General features: G+C 42.1%; 1 protein-coding gene across 1 annotated transcript in view; it reads left to right on the forward strand.

Moving 5' to 3' along the window:
- Positions 1 to 20,170, forward strand: part of LOC124150672 (beta-1,4-N-acetylgalactosaminyltransferase bre-4-like) — a 51,837-nt gene extending 31,667 nt beyond the window's left edge. The window contains exons 5-7 of the mRNA XM_048393221.1: positions 5,589 to 5,711; positions 6,900 to 7,001; positions 14,104 to 20,170. Coding sequence (XP_048249178.1) covers positions 5,589 to 5,711; positions 6,900 to 7,001; positions 14,104 to 14,233 — 355 coding nt within the window. The 3' untranslated portion in view covers positions 14,234 to 20,170. The remainder of the gene's footprint in view (positions 1 to 5,588; positions 5,712 to 6,899; positions 7,002 to 14,103) is intronic.
- The last annotated feature ends 1,510 nt before the right edge of the window (positions 20,171 to 21,680 follow it).

Consider the following 21,680-nt stretch of genomic DNA (forward strand, 5'->3'; position numbering starts at 1 on the left):
ATATCCTTTTGACAGGAACAAGCAGCTACATTTATATTGAAAGTGGCCCCAGTAAGATAGCATTTGAACCTAGACTTCATTTTCTGATATAGCATTTCCGTAAGGGCTGGACGAAAGGGAAAATAACATGGTTTTAAGGACTGTGTTTGTTTGTTTGTTTTGTTGTTTAACGCCGCTTTCAGCAATATTCCAGCTATATGAGTGCTGTCTGTAAATAATCGAGTCTGGACAAGACAATCCAGTGATTGACACAATGAGCACCGATCCACACAATTGGGATACGATAACATGGTTCAACCACGTCAGCGAGGCTGTCCAGCCGATCCCATTAGTCACAAGCATAGCCGCCTTTTACGGCAAGCATGGGTTGCTGCATATCCCTGTCCGTCTTGTAATTTTGACATTAAGATTCTACTCTAACTCATTTTATTGCACACACTCTTCCTTCGTGTAAATATATTTATGGGCCTCTTACATAGTATTCAAACTCGGTTCAAGATTATCTGAACAGAACAGGAGGCTTGAGTGACCCTTTCGCTGAGGGCATTTCAATTTGCAGTGCAGAGCTACGTACCTGAGTCGGATTGAATGATCAAAGGTCGAGTCCACCGTACACGCGCTGCGCTCGTGGGTTTCATCAAAGTGGTAAACGCCTGTATTACTACGGGCTTTAAACTTGACACGCCGTGATATAACTGATATACTGTTCCTCACCGAGTTAACCCATTTAACTCTTTCACCGTTAACAGAAATGGGTAGATTTTAATCCATTGATGCCATTCCATTCAGCATTATATTATGTGAAGAAGTATTAGACTGACAGGAGTTTCTTGAATATTACATCTAATTAGATGCAATCATTTATTCTTATTAATCCCTGACTGCATAATACTGATGTAATATTATGACCTCTGACCACCTGGTGTCATTCTGCACTGGTTATGGACAATGAAAATGAAAGTTTGTGTCCACAAATATTAACACAAAAACATGTATTCTAGAATAAGTAACAACGAAATCACAGTCTTGCCACATATCTTGAGACGTGGCCAACGTGATAGATTTGCACAAGTCTCTAAGGCAATAACTACTTTAGATCACAAATTCTAGATTATCGGAGTGAGTGAGTTTGGTTTAACGCCGCTTTTAACAGTATTCCAGTTATATCACGGCGTGTCAGCTTAATGTGGGAGGAAAGCCCGAAGTGATGCAGGTCTCAGACATTTACCACTTCGGTGAAACCCACGAGCACGGGTATGGTGCTGACAACCCAAATAACATAATCGGGGCGAACCGGGATTCGAACCCACAATCATAGGTTTCTGGCGTACCCAAGGGACGCAACTCTGCACAGCGAATCGCAGCCCTTAGACGACTGGGCCACCGTGCCCCCTCTAGATTATGTAAATAACATGAACAACTTGTCCCAATCTTATACTGGAGCCCTTGTCCACATATCTGGACTTGCCTATTAGGAGGGCAGCATTACCACACATCCATGGACTTTTCCTTTAGAACAGCCTTGGCGAAAGGCTACTAAAATGACAAACACATAATGTAATGCAACAACTTAATACCACGTGAAGTTGTCTCAATGCTAGCTTGTCGGGAATTGGTTAGCAAATGTTCATACAGTAATACAATTAATACTAACAACGCGTTGGTCTTGTGACATTAGTGGCTTTGTGGATGTAAATTCTGAAGACTACGCCGAAGTCAGTGTCACAGCTGACAAATGTTGGAAGGACGATTCCGTCGTCCAGGGGCCGAAAGCAATAAACACCGTAGCATCCAACATGGCAGCAATGCAGCGATGTGACAGATCAGTCTGTTGTTATTCACGTTACATGTAATCTCATGACATAGGATTATATTTTGACAAGTAGCCCATTCGCAATTCAAAACAGGTTAACATTGGTAGCCGCGGTGTAATAAATACTTGTCGGGAAACAGCTTCTCACGTTCCTCATACTTGTAGGGAAACAGCTTCTCGTGTTCATCATACTTGTAGGGAAACAGCTTTTCATGCTCATCATACTTGTAGGGAAACAGTTTCTCACGTTCCTCATACTTGTCGGGAAACAGCTTCTCGTGTTCATCATACTTGTAGGGAAACAGCTTCTCGTGTTCATGATGTTTGTTGGGAAACAGCTTCTCATGTTCATGATGTTTGTAGGGAAACAGTTTCTCATGTTCATCATAGTAGTAGGGAAACAGCTTCTCGTGTTCATGATGTTTGTTGGGAAACAGCTTCTCATGTTCATGATGTTTGTAGGGAAACAGTTTCTCATGTTCATCATAGTAGTAGGGAAACAGCTTCTCGTGTTCATCATACTTGTAGGGAAACAGCTTCTCGTGTCCATCATACTTGTAGGGAAACAGCTTCACATGTTCATCATACTTGTAGGGAAACAGCTTCTCATGTTTATGATGTTTGTAGGGAAACAGTTTCTCATGTTCATCATAGTAGAAGGGAAACAGCTTCTCGTGTTCATGATGTTTGTTGGGAAACAGTTTCTCATGTTCATCAAAGTAGTAGGGAAACAGCTTCTCGTGTTCATGATGTTTGTTGGGAAACAGTTTCTCATGTTCCTCATACTTGTTGGGAAACTGCTTCTCATGTTCCTCATACCTGTAGGGAAACAGCTTCTCATGTTTCTCATACTTGTTGGAAAACTGCTTCCAGTGGTCATGACAATTCCAGGGAAACCACTTCACATGTTCATGATTCTTTCAGGGAAACTGCTTCATATGTTCATGATGCTTCCGGGGAAACGGTTTCATGATGTTTGCGGGGAAACTGCGTCAAATGTTCATGATATTTGCAGGGAAACACTTCACGTGTCCAAGATGCTAGCAGGAAAACTGATTCACGTGATCATGACGTTTGTTGGGAAAGTGCTTAACATGCTTAGGGTACTTGCAGAGAAAGTGCGCCACGTAGTCAACATTCTAGTCGGGAAAATGGGCAACAAACCTTTTGGGAAACTGATTCATATATTTATCCTACTTCATGGAAAACATTTGCTTGATATGAAGTAGGAATGTCAGTTCCGAAATAAGACATACACCATCGATCGGAAACGTAGGATGTATTTACAACGGGAGATGTCCAAGACCAAACACACACCACCATCTGAAGGTCAACCATAGGCAAACTCAAGACCAAACACACACCACCATCTGAAGGTCAACCATTGGCAAACTCAAGACCAAACACACACCACCGTCTGAAGGTCAACCATTGGCAAACTCAAGACCAAACACACACCACCATCTGAAGGTCAACCATTGGCAAACTCAAGACCAAACACACACCACCGTCTGAAGGTCAACCATTGGCAAACTCAAGACCAAACACACACCACCATCTGAAGGTCAACCATTGGCAAACTCAAGACCAAACACACACCACCATCTGAAGGTCAACCATAGGCAAACTCAAGACCAAACACACACCACCATCTAAAGATCAACCATGGGCAAATTATCACCTAACGCAGCTGCAGCTACATTTACATAGGCCACTTAACACAAGTCGTGTCCAACCTCTTACACATTCTAAACACCTAAACAGGTCTATTATGACATGCGGGAACTGAAGAAATATGAACAGTATTGTTGCTTTCTTGTGAAAAACACGATCTATAGTTTCCGAGATAAGCAGGGATCGATATCCTGAATGGTTCATGGAAGACGGGTCAATGACTCCTGGAAACAGCGGTCTCGATTGCTTAGCATTTATATAAGACCACTGGCTATATGATTATATTTTCTGTCTTCCCTGTCATATTCATAGGTAATTGGTGAATTTAGTATCCAGATCAATGTCAAGCTCTCCTCATGAAACACTGACGATCACCTAACCGAAGGCTATACCCTGACGTTGATGACACGATGATTGTCGGATATATGAAATCGATATCCAGATCACCTTCTCCACACTTTAACCGCATAATAAACGTGCTTTGACTTGCGTGTCTAGCAAATGTGGAAATGAAGTCTGTCGGCAAGTATCCGCATGACGCTCTCTCGCGGATAGCCTTGCACAAGACTCTAAAGCATTATGAGGTTAGATCATGATTTCTAGATTTTATGAATAATAGGAACAAAGTGTCCCAATTAAGACTGGCGTTCTAATGTGTCCTGTCCGCTTATCTAGACTTGCTATGATTACAGATCAAGAATAACTGTACATCCATGGACTCGAGGTGTACTGATATATAATCCAAGGTGAAGGCCGACTGGCCTGATGGTCCCGTGGTCGTTGAGATCAGGGATCATCTGGATTCGATGTAATTGTGGTGTGTCTTCTCCCCGGTGTCTGTGCGTGAGCTAAGGACATTGAAGCTTGTCATTATCTGTCTAACAGATTATCTTGATACCCAGCCTTGCCTGCCTCACACATAATTTCCGGAGGAATCCGACGACATCACCATAGCCCGGGGTCTCGCTCAGCTGCATCTTGGAGGGGAAATTAACGCTAGAAAAACTTCCAAATTACTCATGCTAGCTGTTTGCTACAAGGAATCGATCCCGGAGGCTTCAATTTATGTTGTCGTACTGACCGGACTGCCCTGGTGAAAGTGTCGTCTGCTCCGACGTTTGGCGGGGTTAATCTCGTCTCCTGGCCTCCCTCGTCTGGCTCACACTGACCAAACCACACTATGTCACCTGGAAGGTCATATGGTTGAGCAACTTCCGGTTGTAGAGCAATGTTAGAGATCATTACATAAGTGTTGAAGATTTTGACAGAGTGTAAAGGGAGATCTACAGGTGTTTCCTGTTCTGCTGTTTGTCTAACGCGTAAAAGCGTCCTCCCTCCACCACGCGCACTGTCTGTGACGTGTAGGCGTCCATTGACAGGCTGTGGTGGCTGTAGTACCATTTGTGACACTATTCGTGGTGGCTGTAGCAACAGTACTGACCCTAGTATCAGAAACGCTAACAATAATAGTGACCCCAGTTGTGGAGGCTGTAGCAACAATTGTGACACTATTCGTGGAAGCTGTAGCAAAAATAGTGACACTAGTATTGGAAGCTGTACAACAGTAGTAACACGAGTATTGGAAGCTGTACAACAGTAGTGACACTAGTATTGGAAGCTGTACAACAATTATAGTGACACTACTTGTGGTAGCTGAGCACCAGTAGTAACACTGTTCGTAGTGGTTGTAGCACCAATAGTAAACTAGTACTGGAAGCTGTACTACAAAAGTGACACTATTCGTGGTGGCTGTAGTAACAAAAGTGACACTAGTATTGGAAACTTAGCGTAAATATTGACACTATTCAGGGCTGTTGTAGCATGGAAAGTGATACTGATTGTGGTAGCTGTGACAACAAGAGTAACACGAGTTGTGGTAGACCCGACAACAATAGTGACACTAGTTGTAGAAGGTGTGTTAACACAAGTGCCACTATTCGTGGTTGCTATAGCAATAGTGATAGTGACATTAGTTGTGAAAGCCGTAACGTCATTTGTGACACGAGTCGTGATAGCTTTGACACCTTGTACATAATTGTATTAAGGTGTTGTGCTATTAGTAAGTTTCAAAAATAATATTTTGTTGTTCTCTTTCTTTCAGGTTAAAGTACGATATATTAGTTGGAGGTGTACTTAATCTCCGTGTAGAACATTATCAAGAGCTGAATGGCTACTCTAACATGTACTGGGGCTGGGGAGCCGAGGATGACGACATGGCCTACAGGTAAGTGCACGACGAGGATGACGACGACGACGACGACGGTAGTGACGATGACTATGCTGATGACTGTGGTGGTGTAGGTGGTAGTGTACGGATAGGCAAACAGAGGTGCTCGTGTTGTTTAAGATGATGGTGATGAAGTCAGCACATATATGCGTGTATAGCATTATTGGGTTGCGGGTCCTTAGGGGTGTGCACTGCGGTGTGTGGAAGTCTTAAGTGAAGTTGGTGCTTTTAGAGATATTTAGGTTTGAACCCCCATGCATGGATTCGAAAGGACCGCTTTCACAAAGCCATCGTAGCGCTACGACTGCGTATCTGCCATCCTTAAACATAGACTTACGGTTGTTTTAAAGATATGATCGCTTCTGAAATTGGCACAGTGCCTAATATAGTTTGAACAGAGAATCATTGAGAATTGGCCATCAATATTTACCATATTTAAGATGTATGTAGAACCCTTTCTGCCTTTGATTCGAAAGAGAGACAACTCCGCGTGTCATATTGGTTAAGTATGACCAGAGTTGTTTCCCTTGGTAAACAAGCAGGTAGACGGCTAACACGACCACTGTGGAAATGGCAGATTTGGGAAAAAGAACGATTATTTCAGAATTATACAAATAAGGAATCATATCAGCATAGGTTATTACAGAGAGAACAGAATTGGCTGGTTGTGTTTCATCGCAGTCGGACGACGTGGATCGTTGCTCACAATATCAATCTCTGGATTGTCTGACCGACCTGATAAGGCTGGAATATGTGCAGCGTTCAACATCCAAAACAATCTATACATGGACAACATAATGGGTAACCATATGCTTAAAGGCACTGAAAGCAGCTATCTGGAGATGGGTTCGTTAACCGCAATGATCCGTTGGCTATAGGTTCGAACATTCTGACCTTGACCTGTCAGCAGGTTAACGTCTCCGAACGTTATTATTCCACCCCGTGATATATCTGTCATTTTGTTTTGTTGAACCAAACGGCGATCTAGATTACACACAGCACGGTTTTATATTAATTAATGTTTCTGTCGTAATTTGAAATCGAAAAGAAACGACAAAACTGCGCTGTCATTCTAATTTCTCAAAACCTTAGCTCTTCGCGCCATGCCAACGTCACAGAGCTCAATGTGTCATCTACGTGACAGGATCTTCCCACTAATTTGATTTTGTGTTTTTTATCTTTCAGAATTTTACATGTCGGTTTTAAAATCACGAGACCACCGTCCACCATAGCTCGGTATAAGATGATCAAACATCAGAAGCGGCGACCAACGTCCTGGCATACGAGGTAATGTTCTCGTGACTGGTTTTGTGAAGTATCTGGTATCGTCACTGTTTCATAGTGGTTCATAAACACATGCTCATGATATTCAGCACATAACTTGTCCACACAGTATTTCAGTGTCACATATAGCGTTTAAACACAACACTGGGGGAATCGTCGGAGTCGTACAATCGACGTCTTTAGTCGCCTTCGCCTGGGAGGGGTACATTGTACCACTGTCAGGCGTCGGGCAACAAACAAACACATTGTTATGCAAATGGTGTGAGTGGCGGGTTCTGCATGTGGGGCAGGACATGCGTATCCTTTTCGCGAACACCTGGCTCCATCATTGAATTTCAGTGATCTATTCATGTTTTCACCGTTAATTTGTCTTATAAGACGAATGAAATATGGCGGCGGAAAATGGCGGAGACGTTATTCCCAAGCGATGACGTTTTATATATATTATGATTACGGAAATGTTCTTTGTCGCTTTTATTTGACATTAATCTTACTACACCCAGTATTTGATTTTATGGATATTCTATTCTTTTCAGAGAAACTATCATAGCGCGATACGATTTATTTTAGTGTATTTAAGTATCCCCGAGTTGCTCAGTGAAACAAACAACACCAACACCATTGATCAAATAGCCTATGTAGTTGTCCCTGTCGGCTTTCCATACGAGTATGACGAAATGAGACGCGTTTAGCTTTAATGGCAGATCATGTATAGTTTACCCGTATGTATAAGATCGATATATCAATATGATGCTCCGATAACACATTGAATTTATACACCACCCGATCCTAACCCCAATGCCCACCCCACCGCCTCCAATCGACTTGAACGTCAATACGATATGTCGACCAACAGAACACGAAACTGCAATTTCCTCTATGCACTGTGTAATCAGTTTTTGTGTTGCCCTTAAATCATATAATAAAAGACTCATAATTGTTATTGATGATTTATTCAATCACTTGTATTATCTGTCGAAAATTAGAAATATAATTTTTATTTCCAATGCCCTAACAGTAGTTATAATTGACAACGTTATAATACTACGTCATGCGGGAAGAGTTCGCGTCGTTTTGACATGTGCGGAGCTCACCGCTACAGCTGGATGTAACGTTAAGTCTGTTGTCAATTTGTGTTCATTTTGACGTCGCTGTGGTCTGATCCAATGGAAGTGTCGGAGATTGTGTTATTAATGCGACCACTTCAGTCATCTGCACACAGAGACAGCCGTGAATGTCTGGAGGAACAGTACTACGGTTTGAGCTGATATGGTGAACGTTAATATAGTGCTTTGATCTTGAGATGGGGAGATTGCCATTCCATAATACTTGATCATGTTCCCATTATCCCCACTAAACAAAATTCTGGTGGAAATCCTTAACACGCACTTGACTTGCTACAATACCCCGTGGGAATTCCAGGTTCGATTTGGTCCCTAGCAAGCTTTGTTGATTGTTAGAGGCTTTCATTGGTCGGGTGGTCAGACTCGGTGACAACCCACGCACGCACACAATTGCTACAATAACACATTCCGACATTCTTTATGACATACGACTGTATAAACGCCTGTTTTACCTCCTGATTGACCCAAACGTTGGTATGTAAGTATTCCAGTTGATATCGGAAACAGTGACGCCTGTCTATACGTCTTGATGGTACAGCGGTCGCTGGTCAGGAAATTCAACCGGGTTCCACTCCCGACTCTTACTAATCATGTCTCAATCAGTCGACACAGAGATACACGTCATTTTCGTCGACTGTTTGTAGTCTGGTGATTGTTAAGACGACAACACTGACTATGGATCGCTGGTCTCTGTCTAGCGATAGGGCGTTGGTTGCAGGCTGAAAGAGGATGCTGGCCGTAGTCACTGTCCGTTGGCCATATTGTCACGGACCGTTGGTAGTATTGTCACGGTCCGTTGGTAGTATTGTCACGGTATGCTGGCGGTATTGTCACGGTAAGCTGCCCGTATTGTCACGGAATGCTGACCCTTATTGTCGCGGTACGCTGACATTGACTGACTACAGAACACTTCTGTGGGGGACGGTATTCTTTGGCGGTAGATGGTAGACTGATCCAAGTCCTAATTCTTCTGTCCAAGGAAAACAGGTGCAAGATTCTGTTTATCTCGGACGGTTGTCACCGGACTGACCATGACATACTTGATCAATGTTTTGTGTAACTCGGGCGTGCTTTACTCGACTAACCATGTTCGCTGCTGACCCTGACACACTGGTCCAAGATTCTGTTCACCTCACGATGTACTCCTGTTCTGCCCTATACGAAGTCACAATGTGGTGACTTATTGCAAGTTAAGGTCGTCCGAAAGTGATGAGCCCTGCTCATCCCTTCAGTTACAGACCACAAGAGCAGCACAAGTACGAGAAGGCCGCCAGATCACAGGGAGCAGAAAAATTCTCCGTGACTTCCCCTTTAACTACCGCAGACTCCTGGCATCGATTGAGAAGCATGTTTGGTAGCCATAACGCAATAAAGCCGTTAAAAGCCGAGGGTTTAAGCGATCCAGGCAACTCTTCGGATTCGTTTCGAACCACGCGGAGATGGGTTTGAATCACTTAGGTAACTCTAGTCTTCTCCCACGATATCATGGCAGTCATTTCTACAGCGCTAACTGCCTTTTACTGCAAGCTCAATGCAGCGGAACCGATCCTAAAGGACAGCAATCTTTGGAACCATTGCTTCAGCTATGTTTATGTCAACGGGAAGACGCCATATTTGCATAATTAGATCAATGGTTAACACGTAGTTAATTTACACAGTTTTCAAGAAAGTGGGGTACAGCCTTGTAATTTGTCGATTGCAAATCGTAGATTTATTGGCACGTGCAGTGGTTAAAGGGGAGGGGACGGGGACGACATATTGATCCACAGTCATGCCATACCACTGACAACATCCTCGGGCTGCAGATCGGGTCCATTGTTACTGGGGACTGGCTGGCGCTGTTGAAGGGACTGGTGATTGGCTGTTCGCAAAGTCGGCTCCCCGGTGGCTTCGCGCCAGAGGCAAACCTTGGGAACCATGGACATAAAAATAATCGTTTCGCCGGTGAAGTTGTTTCCCAAGGCTACAAGGCGTTAAGTAATCAGGAAACGATTACACGCCCGTTTCCGAGTGTTTCCGATTCCTCATCGTGAGAATTTTGGTGCCTGACGATTAAAGGTGTCTTCATTCTCATCAGGTTATCTTGTTTGTAAATGCCTTGGATTTGAATGCCTCGTCCTTAAAAGGGATAATTTGACAAAGGGATAAAGTCAATGGCTTTTCTATTGATCTATTGGACCCATTAAGCGTGAAGTGCTCAATATCAGTAACAAGCAACGATTGATGAATAATTAGATTATGCAGCTCTGACGAAGTGATAGTCAAAGTTTGTTGCATTTATATAAATTCGTAGTTTAATGATTCTTAGCTTTCAAATTACTTTCTTTAAAAGTGGCAGTCTTTACTACTCCTAGTGGTTAAAGTTCTAACTGGTCACACCTGAAGCCCATTCTTGGTTTCGCAGTTGTGATGGTGAATGTTGCTTCACTCGGCGTAAAACACTCACTCACTCACTCACTCACTCACCCACTCACCCACTTAATGTCACATGTGCGATAGAGGACGGAATTGTTTAAATTTTGTATAGAATTTAACGTTTATCATACATGTCATCTCATCATTTTTGTTTTAAAGTGACCTCATAAAGATATTGTTGATGGTCTGAAATAACACGCATAAAATTATTTTAGGGACGAGTCGAATGGCTACTTTACTTTACTTAATAGAGTGTCTACCAGGAGAGCCTCTCTGTGGTGTAGTTGATTGAGTGTCTGTGGTACCGTCATACCAAAAGACGTCCATGCCGACCCTCACCCCCTCCCAACCAACACACACACACACACACACACACACCCGCACGACGTTAAACCCTATTGTTGAGGATAAAGTTTACAGAATGGTCAGGGGGATGGAAAAACCGTTCCTAAATTGTTCATATTTGTCCACATTTGTGCTATCGACGGATCCGTTGAAGGCATAACTTAATAACAAATAAAAACGATTTACCCCTTGGCACGAAAAACGGGACAGTGCGTGCCATGCATTATGTAAAACATAAGCCATGAATACTCGAGTACTCGAGGAATTATATCACTACTGATTATCGTGACTTTAAGCCTTGAATACCCATTTCATACCAATCAGTGTGTCTACAGCATTAACTCCGCTACCGCTACAGGGATAAAAACAACAATGCCTTCTTTTGAAATCGACGCTGCACATACATAGCTTCAGTCACCGCGGCGTATGGCATTGTGACCAGGAGGGACCGGAAGCTCCAAACAACTCACTTCCGCTACGACGCGTTGACTTTACGACATCGCGCTTAACGCTGTTAACGTTCTGTTTAGACTCGGGGCTACAGTATTGACTTTGAACGTCAATCTTTTCTGAATAATCGCTCATAATCTTGCTTCCCTCTCCATCAAATTACCTCATAGGCGAATCCGACTCGTCCGGAGTGGGAGAAGTTTGAGACAAGACACGCGTTATGAGTTTACCGAGATTAATGTAATAGCTGACCTGTGTAGCCGAATGATCGCCCGAGTTGGCCGAGATTATTCGATTGTGCGATCGATTTGAAAGGTCTTTATCGCTGATCGTGAATAGAACACTGACGTTACAGCCGAACGGTAATGGCCAAATTGATCACATGCACACATTGAAAACAATCATTGAATGTTTTTGAGGCTGGGACATTAAATACTACCTTGATCGACCGTGTATCAAACAGGTGGCTCGTTCTTGATCAGACAGAGAGTCTGTGTTTAGGGAGAGACACGTGGATTACGTTACTTCACACCCGGGGGTAATTGGGTTCCAGGCGTCGAAATTCGCTGTTGCGTCCCTTTGTTGAGCCAGGATCCGCTGACTGGATCATCACACTATGAACAGTACTGATTATGATCCTTGGTTTATGAGCACCATTCGCGTGCTCCTGGGTCACCAATGTGGTAATCGTGTACCACGTGGGTCATTCGGGGAGTATCGCACACATTAAACTGGACCCGTAAAGATCCGGGATAGAATAGCAATAGGTCTTCAGCAACCAATGCTTGCCGTAAAAGGAGACTATGTTTGACGTAAGAGGCGACTTACGGGATCGGGTGGTCAGGCTCGCTGACTTGGTTGATGCATGTCATCGATCCCAATTTCGTGAATCGATGCTCTGATGTCAATCACTGGATTGTCTGGTCCAGACTTACAGACCGCCGTCATATAGCTAGAATGTTGCTGAATGCGGCGTTAAACAACGAACAAACAAACAAACAAACAAAACGTTATACTGACCCGCGGGGATATATGAATGCGACACTGAACATTTCATTCACTCACTATTTCCCCTTAAAGCAATGCATCCCACAGAGTATACCGCATAAAAGTTTGACTTATTCGCGTTGTATATTTAGGGCATTATGCTGTACGGGTGAAAGCACCTGTATTGTTTTTGACATTTCCACTACCTTTTGATGAAAATTGCGTGAGTGGCGGGTGCTACAAGTAGGGTGTTTTGCGAACACCTGGCGTCATCACTGATTGGCTGTGATCGTCATATACCTTCTTCACCGCTATTTTGCCTTTTGCGCTGGATGGAATCTGTTTCGGGAGATAAAGAGACTTGTTATTCTCCGGCGTTAACATTCTATGTTTCCCGATATCGTATGTTACTCTTCCTGTGTCCAGCTTTAAATTTTTCCGGATCAACTAGTTATTGGCACTGGGGTGTTGTGACGGGTTTTGATGTAACTACGATTGATTAATATTTATTTGAAAGACGTGGCTTAAGTGCATGGTGGAACTAAATATCTTTGGTCTTACACATGCTATGGCTTATCGTTATGTACCAGATACACGTTCGTACCCCTTGGTTTGTGATCGTGGATTGAAAGCCCAGATGCAACCTGATTATAAGCCTTGGTTTGCCATCACCATACCTCCTCCTAAAATCTGCTCTGCGTGATTTGGGAATTTAAAATTGATGTCACTGAGATAATGGTCATTCCGAGGTTGAACGAGACTTCACTCACTTCACTTCACTCACGCACACACTTGCAAGCTTACTACCCAATGAAAATTGTGTACAAATACCTCCTTTATGCAATAGAAAAGGTTTAAGGTATACAGGAAAATTGGGGAACAAAAATCTTGTTTTTCACCCCTGGCCAACTGACTATTACGTTTATCTAGCTGCAAGGAATACAATGTCTAAGACTGTAAGCTACGTGTAAACTGTAGAGAAGGGCATGTTCAGATCAGATGAACACCTGACTTGCCTTTGCATGTGTTTGTGACGGGAGCCGCTGTGAGAGGGGTGTGTGGGGGCAGGATGCGCCGACGTTTTCCTGAACCCTGCCATCACCACTATTTAATAGTGAATCATAAACACAGAAGCCACAAAACAATTTCCATAATCATAGAAAATCTCTACCAAAACCAGAGTCCTTTGTTTATTTAAAGAAATGCTTATGACATCGATATCGTAATCGTAAAATGATTATGCAAAGACCTTTGTCGCTTATATGTATATCGTATTCCCCTGCCCTTGTCTATTTCCTATTTTGATTACCACGTTCTTCAATGTTAGGTACATTTAATTAGGGGTGACTATTGAGGCATTTTTGACTATTGCGATACTATTGCGATAGTTAAAACAACTATTGCGATACTATTGCGGTAGTGGCCCTACTATTGCGATTCTATTGCGATAGTTTTCACTTGCAATTATAGCAGGCTTTAGCAGCATATATTTCAGCATTTTGACTGACACCATCAAACTAATTATAGCTTTCTGATACCATGTGTAAAGAAAACAAGAAATGAAAAGAAAACAAGTAAACAAACTATCGCCAATAGTATCGATTGTTTCAAGTTGAAATCGATAGTGTACTATCGTGAGACAAGCAATCGCAATCAATCGATAGTTCGATGTATCGTTACACCACTACATTAAATACAGCAGCACAGGCGCTACAACGTACATCTCACACGTAATATCAACATGGCGTATTTTGTTATTAATACGAAATTCTGTCTCTTTTCAGGTCAAAACTTCTCCACACGGCCGTGAAACGGTACAAGATGGACGGTCTGAACAGTGTGAACTATAAACTAATGTTTATTCACGACGAAAGACTGTTTACACACATAATGGTAGATGTTGGAAAGCCTTGATGACGTTTTGTGATGTAGGTAATTCATGAGGCCTTCCGTCACGTGTGACCTCTCAGGTCAAGGTCAAGGTCGAGATTGCTGGCCCTGTAGCCACAGTGATGGCGACTATGTTAAGGCACGAGGAATATGAATGACCCAGGGAATAATAATCAGGAAGGAATGCGATCGGAGGTCAAGGTCAAGGTCACGACCTTAAAAGAATTGTGAAATATGTGACTCATTGTGTGGTGATAGGTGAAATATATTCATAAAGGCCTTTGCAGTATTTTTGTGACTGACTGCCAAATGAAATCCTGATAACATAATCAGAGACAATTGAACTTTATCCGGAGAAGGGGAGATGGATTTAGCGTGAAGAAACACATCTGTGGGCAGATGTACCCATCTGGTGGAAACAATAAGAGTAACGGCATGTGTTATTGGAAACGTGGACGTCACAATCAGTGCCAGAGTGACGTCACTGCCCCCTCCTTGTGATCATGCCAAACATCTCATGCATTTAATTTATTCAAACAGCTGATCCAATGCAATGAACCAAAAGACTCATTTTATCGGTGGTGCATACTTATCATATGTTTTGTGCAACTGCAAACTTGTGCTGTGTGTGACTGTACCAGGTGTGACCGTCATGCTCGCGTTGATGCTACCCTGCTGGGACGTCATCATGAACAGTTCCCTGGTTGTGTCGATGTATGAAGCCAACAGCTTGAGATGATCACAATATTATTTCGGAAATTAATTTATCGGCGGTGAGGTCGGATTGGCGAAGAGCCGGAATTGTTGAAGACTGGTTCTTCGGTTACGTGTTAAATAATATTTGGAAACAGCATAATCCATTAAAATGTGAAAAAGGAGAGGACGTGTCCTTGTTGAAAAAAAACATACTGGAAACGTGGGTAGGTTGATTGGTCGTTGATCAAAATGTTTTTCACGTTTTCTTCTTTGACGTAATATCAGCCTTGTCTGTTACTTCCTGTGTCCCGGACTTTCGAATGCCATGTACATTTCACAACCTCCGCCACGTGATTATGTGACAGGAACACTGCTACCGACAACCCAGAAGAACCCTTCACACCCGAGTGATTGGCAGGTGCGTGTTTCAATCTGTCAGCGGCATGCACTGTCGTTGGTGAAGACAAACAGACACAGCTGGTGGAACCGTTATCTTCAAGTATATCGTCTACTTTACACAAGATTGACAGATGTGAAATCAGCATGAATCGGTTTCAGAGCGAGAAGCTTCACTTGAGATTTATCTCCGTTTACCAGAAACACACTTTGATACTTATTTACGTTTTTCTTTCTTTTTGCGAATGTGTGGTTTGGGTGTGACGTCATTATATCAATGTGCCAAATTGGGGAATGCACAGTCAATCCTGCTTCCAAAAGTATTTTAGTTTGTTTTTTAGTTCCATTATAACCAAAATACCCGGACACATCCACCTGGTGCAAATATATAACAAGAATCTCGATTATAAATATGTAATCAAATATCTAGTCAGTATGTTTGTTAGGAAAAATAAATATATTGTTGTTAGTATTTTTCATTTTATGTAGCGGAAGGTTTATTAAAATTGCAATCCATTTTCGCATTGACAGGGTATAATTTTCCATGTTCCAACCCAAACATTGTGGTCCGTGGATAACGGTATTGCTGAATGGTAAACTGCTTAATAAGATTAGATATACTATGTACACAGAACACACTATCAGAATTGATAAAATACACACGCTATAACCGAAATCTATATTGCTCATAATCTGAACTGGTAATTGCGTCCAGATGGTTTTCCTGTTCGGGGCATCTGTTCATCGTTTTCGATGTTCTAAACCTATCCAAATCGATCCCAAGCATGTGTTATAATTATAACAGTAATGTACCCCGTGTTATATCGAGCGTACAAGGTGCAAGTCACGTACACGTGAAGGAAATCGTCATGAAACCTGCTACGGCTATCATTGCACCGGGAAAGGAACATATATTATATATTGACAAGTGGTCAGTCTTGCCAGCGATTCCCTGGTGGTTTTACTACCAAGGATTTTGATCATTTAAATTTTGAAACTTAATGAGCGTTCTTGCAATATTAACAAGTCAAATATCAATATGCCAACAACTTCTGCACAAATTAACTTGATTGCACCCACTAAGCTAACAAACCACTCTCTGATATCCTGTTTAGTGTCGGTTCAATTGTGTACATCGTTGCATTAGAATTTGCCCATTAACAAGTATCATGAAACAATACCATGCGAAGATTTCATGTTATGAATATTTTTTTCGGCTTTGTTATTAGAAAAAAAATAATGGACTCATCAAAGATTCATGAAGTGATTCGTCAAAGATTTGTTTTGTCAAATAATGCTTCTGTGTGATCTTATTTTTGTTAAATCAAAGCATTTGAGTTTGAATTGGAATGTATGTGATACGTATACATATCACATATCGGGATAAGTCATTCATGCTACAACTCATCGACGTTGTACACAACAAGAGTCACGTGTCACGGTTGTATAAACTGTTGTACTGGTGTTTTACCTGTGTATTGTTGATTGTTATATATCAAACATACCTGTGAACAAGGGAGGGCACGGAGGATGTATGTTATGTTATGTGCCTTACCGATGACACATGTACATGTACATGCGCTATGAACACTCTCTTATTTCAGAATTGATTGACATGTGTGCTTATGCCAATACCACGTAGCAGGTATATGTGGGTGTGGCAGTATGTTTGATTTGATATTGGCAATATTTCACATCAAACAAGACAACTTTACATGTAGCCTCAAATGAATCACTAGAAGCAACTTTACCTGCGTGGAAATACTGTAATATTAGTGAATGAGTTAGGTTTAGCGCCGCTTTGAACAGTATTTCGGTTGCATCACGGCGTGTCCGCTAAATATGGGAAGAAACACGACGTGATGCAGGTGTTAGACGTTTACCACTTTGGTGAAGCCCACGAGTACGGGTATGGTGCTGACAAACCTAGAAACATCATTCGGGATTTGAACCCACGATCGTTGGTTTCTGACGTGCCCAAGGGAATTACCTCTGCGCAGCGAATTGCGGCCCCTGACACAACTGGGCCACCCGTCCCCCCACTCTAATAATCGATTCAGCCTGGACAAGAATTATGATGTTAGCGGTATTTTGAATCAATCAGTGTAACAGCCAGGTCTAATATGTCCCCGAGAAGTAGTCTTGTCACAGCACTGTTTTCTAAGCTGGAAATAGAGGCCGTATCCATTATGCATGGTTACAGTCAGTCATACCTTTTAGTGATTTGATCGAATCTCATTTTCGGTGGGCAGCTTTTGATAGACCTGCGCGAAACTCGTCGCATCTGATGTGATACAGCAATCATTTAAATGCTGCTTCGGAATATCTCTTTTGATCGTTTCAAATATCTGCTGGCTATTCATTTGATGGAATTAGAAAACACAAGCATGATTTAACTAAATGCTGTTGACAATCCCTGGAGAGAGTTTCGTTTAAATCAGTGTGAACTGTATTTTAGAATTCTCCTGCGGTTCTGATGACTAGTGTAGGCGAAACGTTCATTTTGTATGACAGATGATATTTGTTACTGTATATTTGTTGATCAGATGGTCACAATGACATTACATTTAGATCGTGTACTCCGATAACACACCTCTCTGCGTGATGATATGACAATTTCATTTCTCTACCACCTCGATTCGGAAATTTGGAACAAAAGAAAATCAAGACCAAAAGTATTCGTTCGATAGTACTGCCTTTTGTATGAAGAATGCCATGGCGCTCAGAAACGACAGGGTGTAGAGAATTCTGCATATTATGGCACGGCCTCTGGTATTCACATCGGAAGTGGTCGTTAAGGTCCGTTTACGAGAAAAAGAAATCAGTAATGTGGCTCCATGCTTCGGTGACTCGAGAATGTAGAACCCTCGACGTTGATTAGAAGGTTCACCCGGTTGACGTGACATAAAATGGTTGTAAGATCTTCACACAGAGAAAGATCATATAGGAGTAAAAGATCTGATTTAATAAGATTGATGTGATCACATTTTGATACAAAAATAGATCTGTTTTGTGTAGATTGTCAATGGTGTGTAGTTATGACTACGTCTGCCATATGTTCTATACAATCGAAACTAAATCTGCATAATTTGCAAAACATAAGTATTATGACTGGGTGGTCCTACCGCCCAGTGTTTAGCCAAATCAGTATATCTTAGTTGTTCAGACTGTATACCTGATCTCAACATCTAGGTGGACTGTTGTGTACCTCAATCAGGAAACGTCTATCCAAGTTATGATTTCAATATATTCATGAAGGTTATGTTAGGACGAGCACTGTTTTTACAACTATTCATTCTCGGAAGACATCTTTATTGGGGTCTGTTTAACCGAGATACCGTAGTGAGGTGACACATTGTACACGCGATCCAAGAATATTCAGCTGGGGATGCGACAGGGTGGGCTATTCGGGTCTTGTCTTTTGTTGGTGTCGCATACCGGTGTTGATAATTGTCAGGACGAAATACCACAGACAAAGGGTAACCCTGGTGTATTTTGGTTATCGTGATATCACTAACTAATAATATGATATATATGTTTGTTATTGTGAACTCGCTCTGTTTGAATGACATGGCATTTGGTCCAAGTTGCAATCATGTTCATCACGAAGGTTGAATTGAGTGAATGAGTGATGGTTGTTTTACGTCGGAGTTAATGTTACAGCTATACCAGAGTGTCCTGTAAATATGGAGATGGGCCATGATTGATACGATGCAATACAATAAGCCAGGTCGAATCCTGGGACCAGATCATCCTATGTCCCTTTGGCGTCAAAGACACCGCGAGTTATCTTCTCCTTGAATCACACAAAGATTGGTGGGGGTAGTGGTACATATGATGATGTTTGGGTTGCTGTTCTCATTCTTATGTAACATATTTGTTTGTTTCGGATTAAGGAGTTCTCGTTAGGATTGCTGTAATACACTGGTAATTTACAATTACATTGTGTCACCTCATTTCATGTCGTGAGGTACTCGGTCCAACTCGGAAACTTCAATGTTGACACTCAAAACTGACCCTCAAGGAAGTATTTATTCTTATACAGTTCTTGAACGGCAAGTCGATGCATGATCTGCTTAATGAGTGATGAGTTATTCCTACCCTTTGAGTGAGTGAGTTTAGCGCCGCTTTTAGCAATATTCCAGCAATATCACGGCAGGGGACACCATAAATGGGCTTCACACATTGTACCCATGTCCTACCCTTTGAACAATTTGCAACCATGAACTGGCTGTTTACAGTGAACTGTACTACGCAGAAGTAGATAAACAACACCCAATTCATTCATATTACTATAGTTAATTTGACTTGTACCGACGAATTGTTTCTTGTTGAGAATGTTCATCGAGTTTCCAAGAATCTGCAGTCGTAATGGAGAAATGAACTTTGTAGAAAGTGAAAAAACTACAAGCGTATGTTGTTTATGTTGCGCTTGACAGCCTCTTATCAAACTAAATGTAGGCGAGATGATTATGTCTAGTTTGGAAGGTGTCTTGGCACGGAATTTCTTCAGAAAATTATCTTAAGGACTTTATGAGTCTCGCGTTAGTCCTGTCGCCTTTAGCCATGGATATCTATACTGATTTAACGTTACGTAATATAAATGAACAAGGGTACAGTGTGGCATTGTTTATTACTGAAATATACAGAAGTGTGGGCTGGAATGAGTTTTGGCTTGACGGGTATATCTCGAGACATAGCATGATGGGCGGCTTGTGTTAGACACTTGATAGTGTCGTGATACAGAACTATGCAACATTAGAACATGTCTTTCCTAGGCATTATTGTATACAGGAATACTCTGCCCCGATAGAACCTGTAACTCCGACTCCTCCATGTCATACTGCAATAAATCATTCACGCACTTTAGTGTTGCTTGTCTATCGTTTGTCGTCTCCTGTCGCCTCCCGCGGGTAGAAGGTTGTACAGCGATACCGTGGCGTCAACAGATCGTCTTGGAGAGATACAGATTAAAGGACGCCTGAACATCGAAATGTCAAATTACAAGTGAGTGACTGTTGTTTTAGGGCGCAGTCTCATCAATATTCCAGCGTTTTTATGTCAGCCTAAAGAGAATCAAGAATGTCAAGCTCCTCACAGCGATAGTCCGTTCGCGGAGCTCTCTATACCATCGCTGCCACCAGTCAAAACTCCCCACTGTGATAGGTGTCCCCAACCATGCTTGGAGTTGAACTCGCAACCGAATGACCGTTATGTTTACAAACAAGTGACGACTGTCGTGACGCCGAATACACTTACCGCTGATAAATTACTTTGTTTGTTTGTAAATTTGAATTTCTATTTCATTAAAACTATCATGTTATTGATATAGTAAGTATGTAAGGCTGAAGTTGGTTGATTTTCCGTTAGTCTGCAATCTCGAACCAATCTGATTATACAAACAACAAAGAAAATTGATCTGGAAAACATGGTTAGTCGTTAACTTTTTCAAAATGAAATTTGATGGCATTCCCAAAGACATAAACAAAAGTATAAACGGTACTACATTTGGGGTTAGAGGGCAAATTTCAAGATTCTTGTAATGGCCGCGCCCACACCGGTGGCAGCGATGTTACCGAGAGTGTAACGAAGGTTTCACGCGCTGGGAAGGAGCTTGCAAGAATGTGGTCCAAGGGACGTAACTCTATTTCCTGTAATCTTTAAACTCAAGGACCGCGTCAGACTGTCGGCCAGGTCAGACGCGAGTGGTGAGTCACTCTCGCGGGTCAGATATCGTCAATATTTCGTCCTTTATGGTTTTAACAGGATATGATATCATCAAGATATTTTTAATTTATTGTCAGCATGAATGTTGACTTACTTTGTTGTCATATTTGCTATAATTGTTGTATGTGTTGTGGCAGGGACTTCTCGCCCCATACAGCTGGTGGTATCAGCTTTCGTGGGTGTGTTTTGGCGAGCTGGTCGTCGGATGTAAACCGCTTCAATATGGATTGCCAAAATGAAGGGAATGGGGATATCTATTTGATAAATCACATCTCCTGCTTGATGTCTCAAATTATATTTTGAAAAGTTTACATTTGAAAAGAATAATGGGTAAAATTCTTGTAATCTTTACTATTTTAGCACGGGAATTCTCAAAGTCTGGCGACCGCCTCCGTGGTCTGGTGGTAGAACGTCCGCCCGGAGAGCGAAAGGTCCGGGTTTCGATCCCTGACCGCGTCATAACACAAGACGTTAAAATATGGTCCTTGTTGTTACCCTGTCAGGCGCTCGGCATTAAGGGGATAAACAAGGACTGGTCGGCTCGGAGTCGGTATACGGTGTCTGAGTGGGATATTCATATTAAACTTCGGCATGGTATCTCAGTTTGCTAGCACTATAAATCGTGTATGCACGTAGCTATATAAGTGCAATA

The sequence above is a fragment of the Haliotis rufescens genome, unplaced genomic scaffold (genome assembly GCF_023055435.1).
Source record: "Haliotis rufescens isolate VD_foot unplaced genomic scaffold, xgHalRufe1.0.p SCAF_119, whole genome shotgun sequence".
Lineage (NCBI taxonomy): Eukaryota > Metazoa > Mollusca > Gastropoda > Lepetellida > Haliotidae > Haliotis > Haliotis rufescens.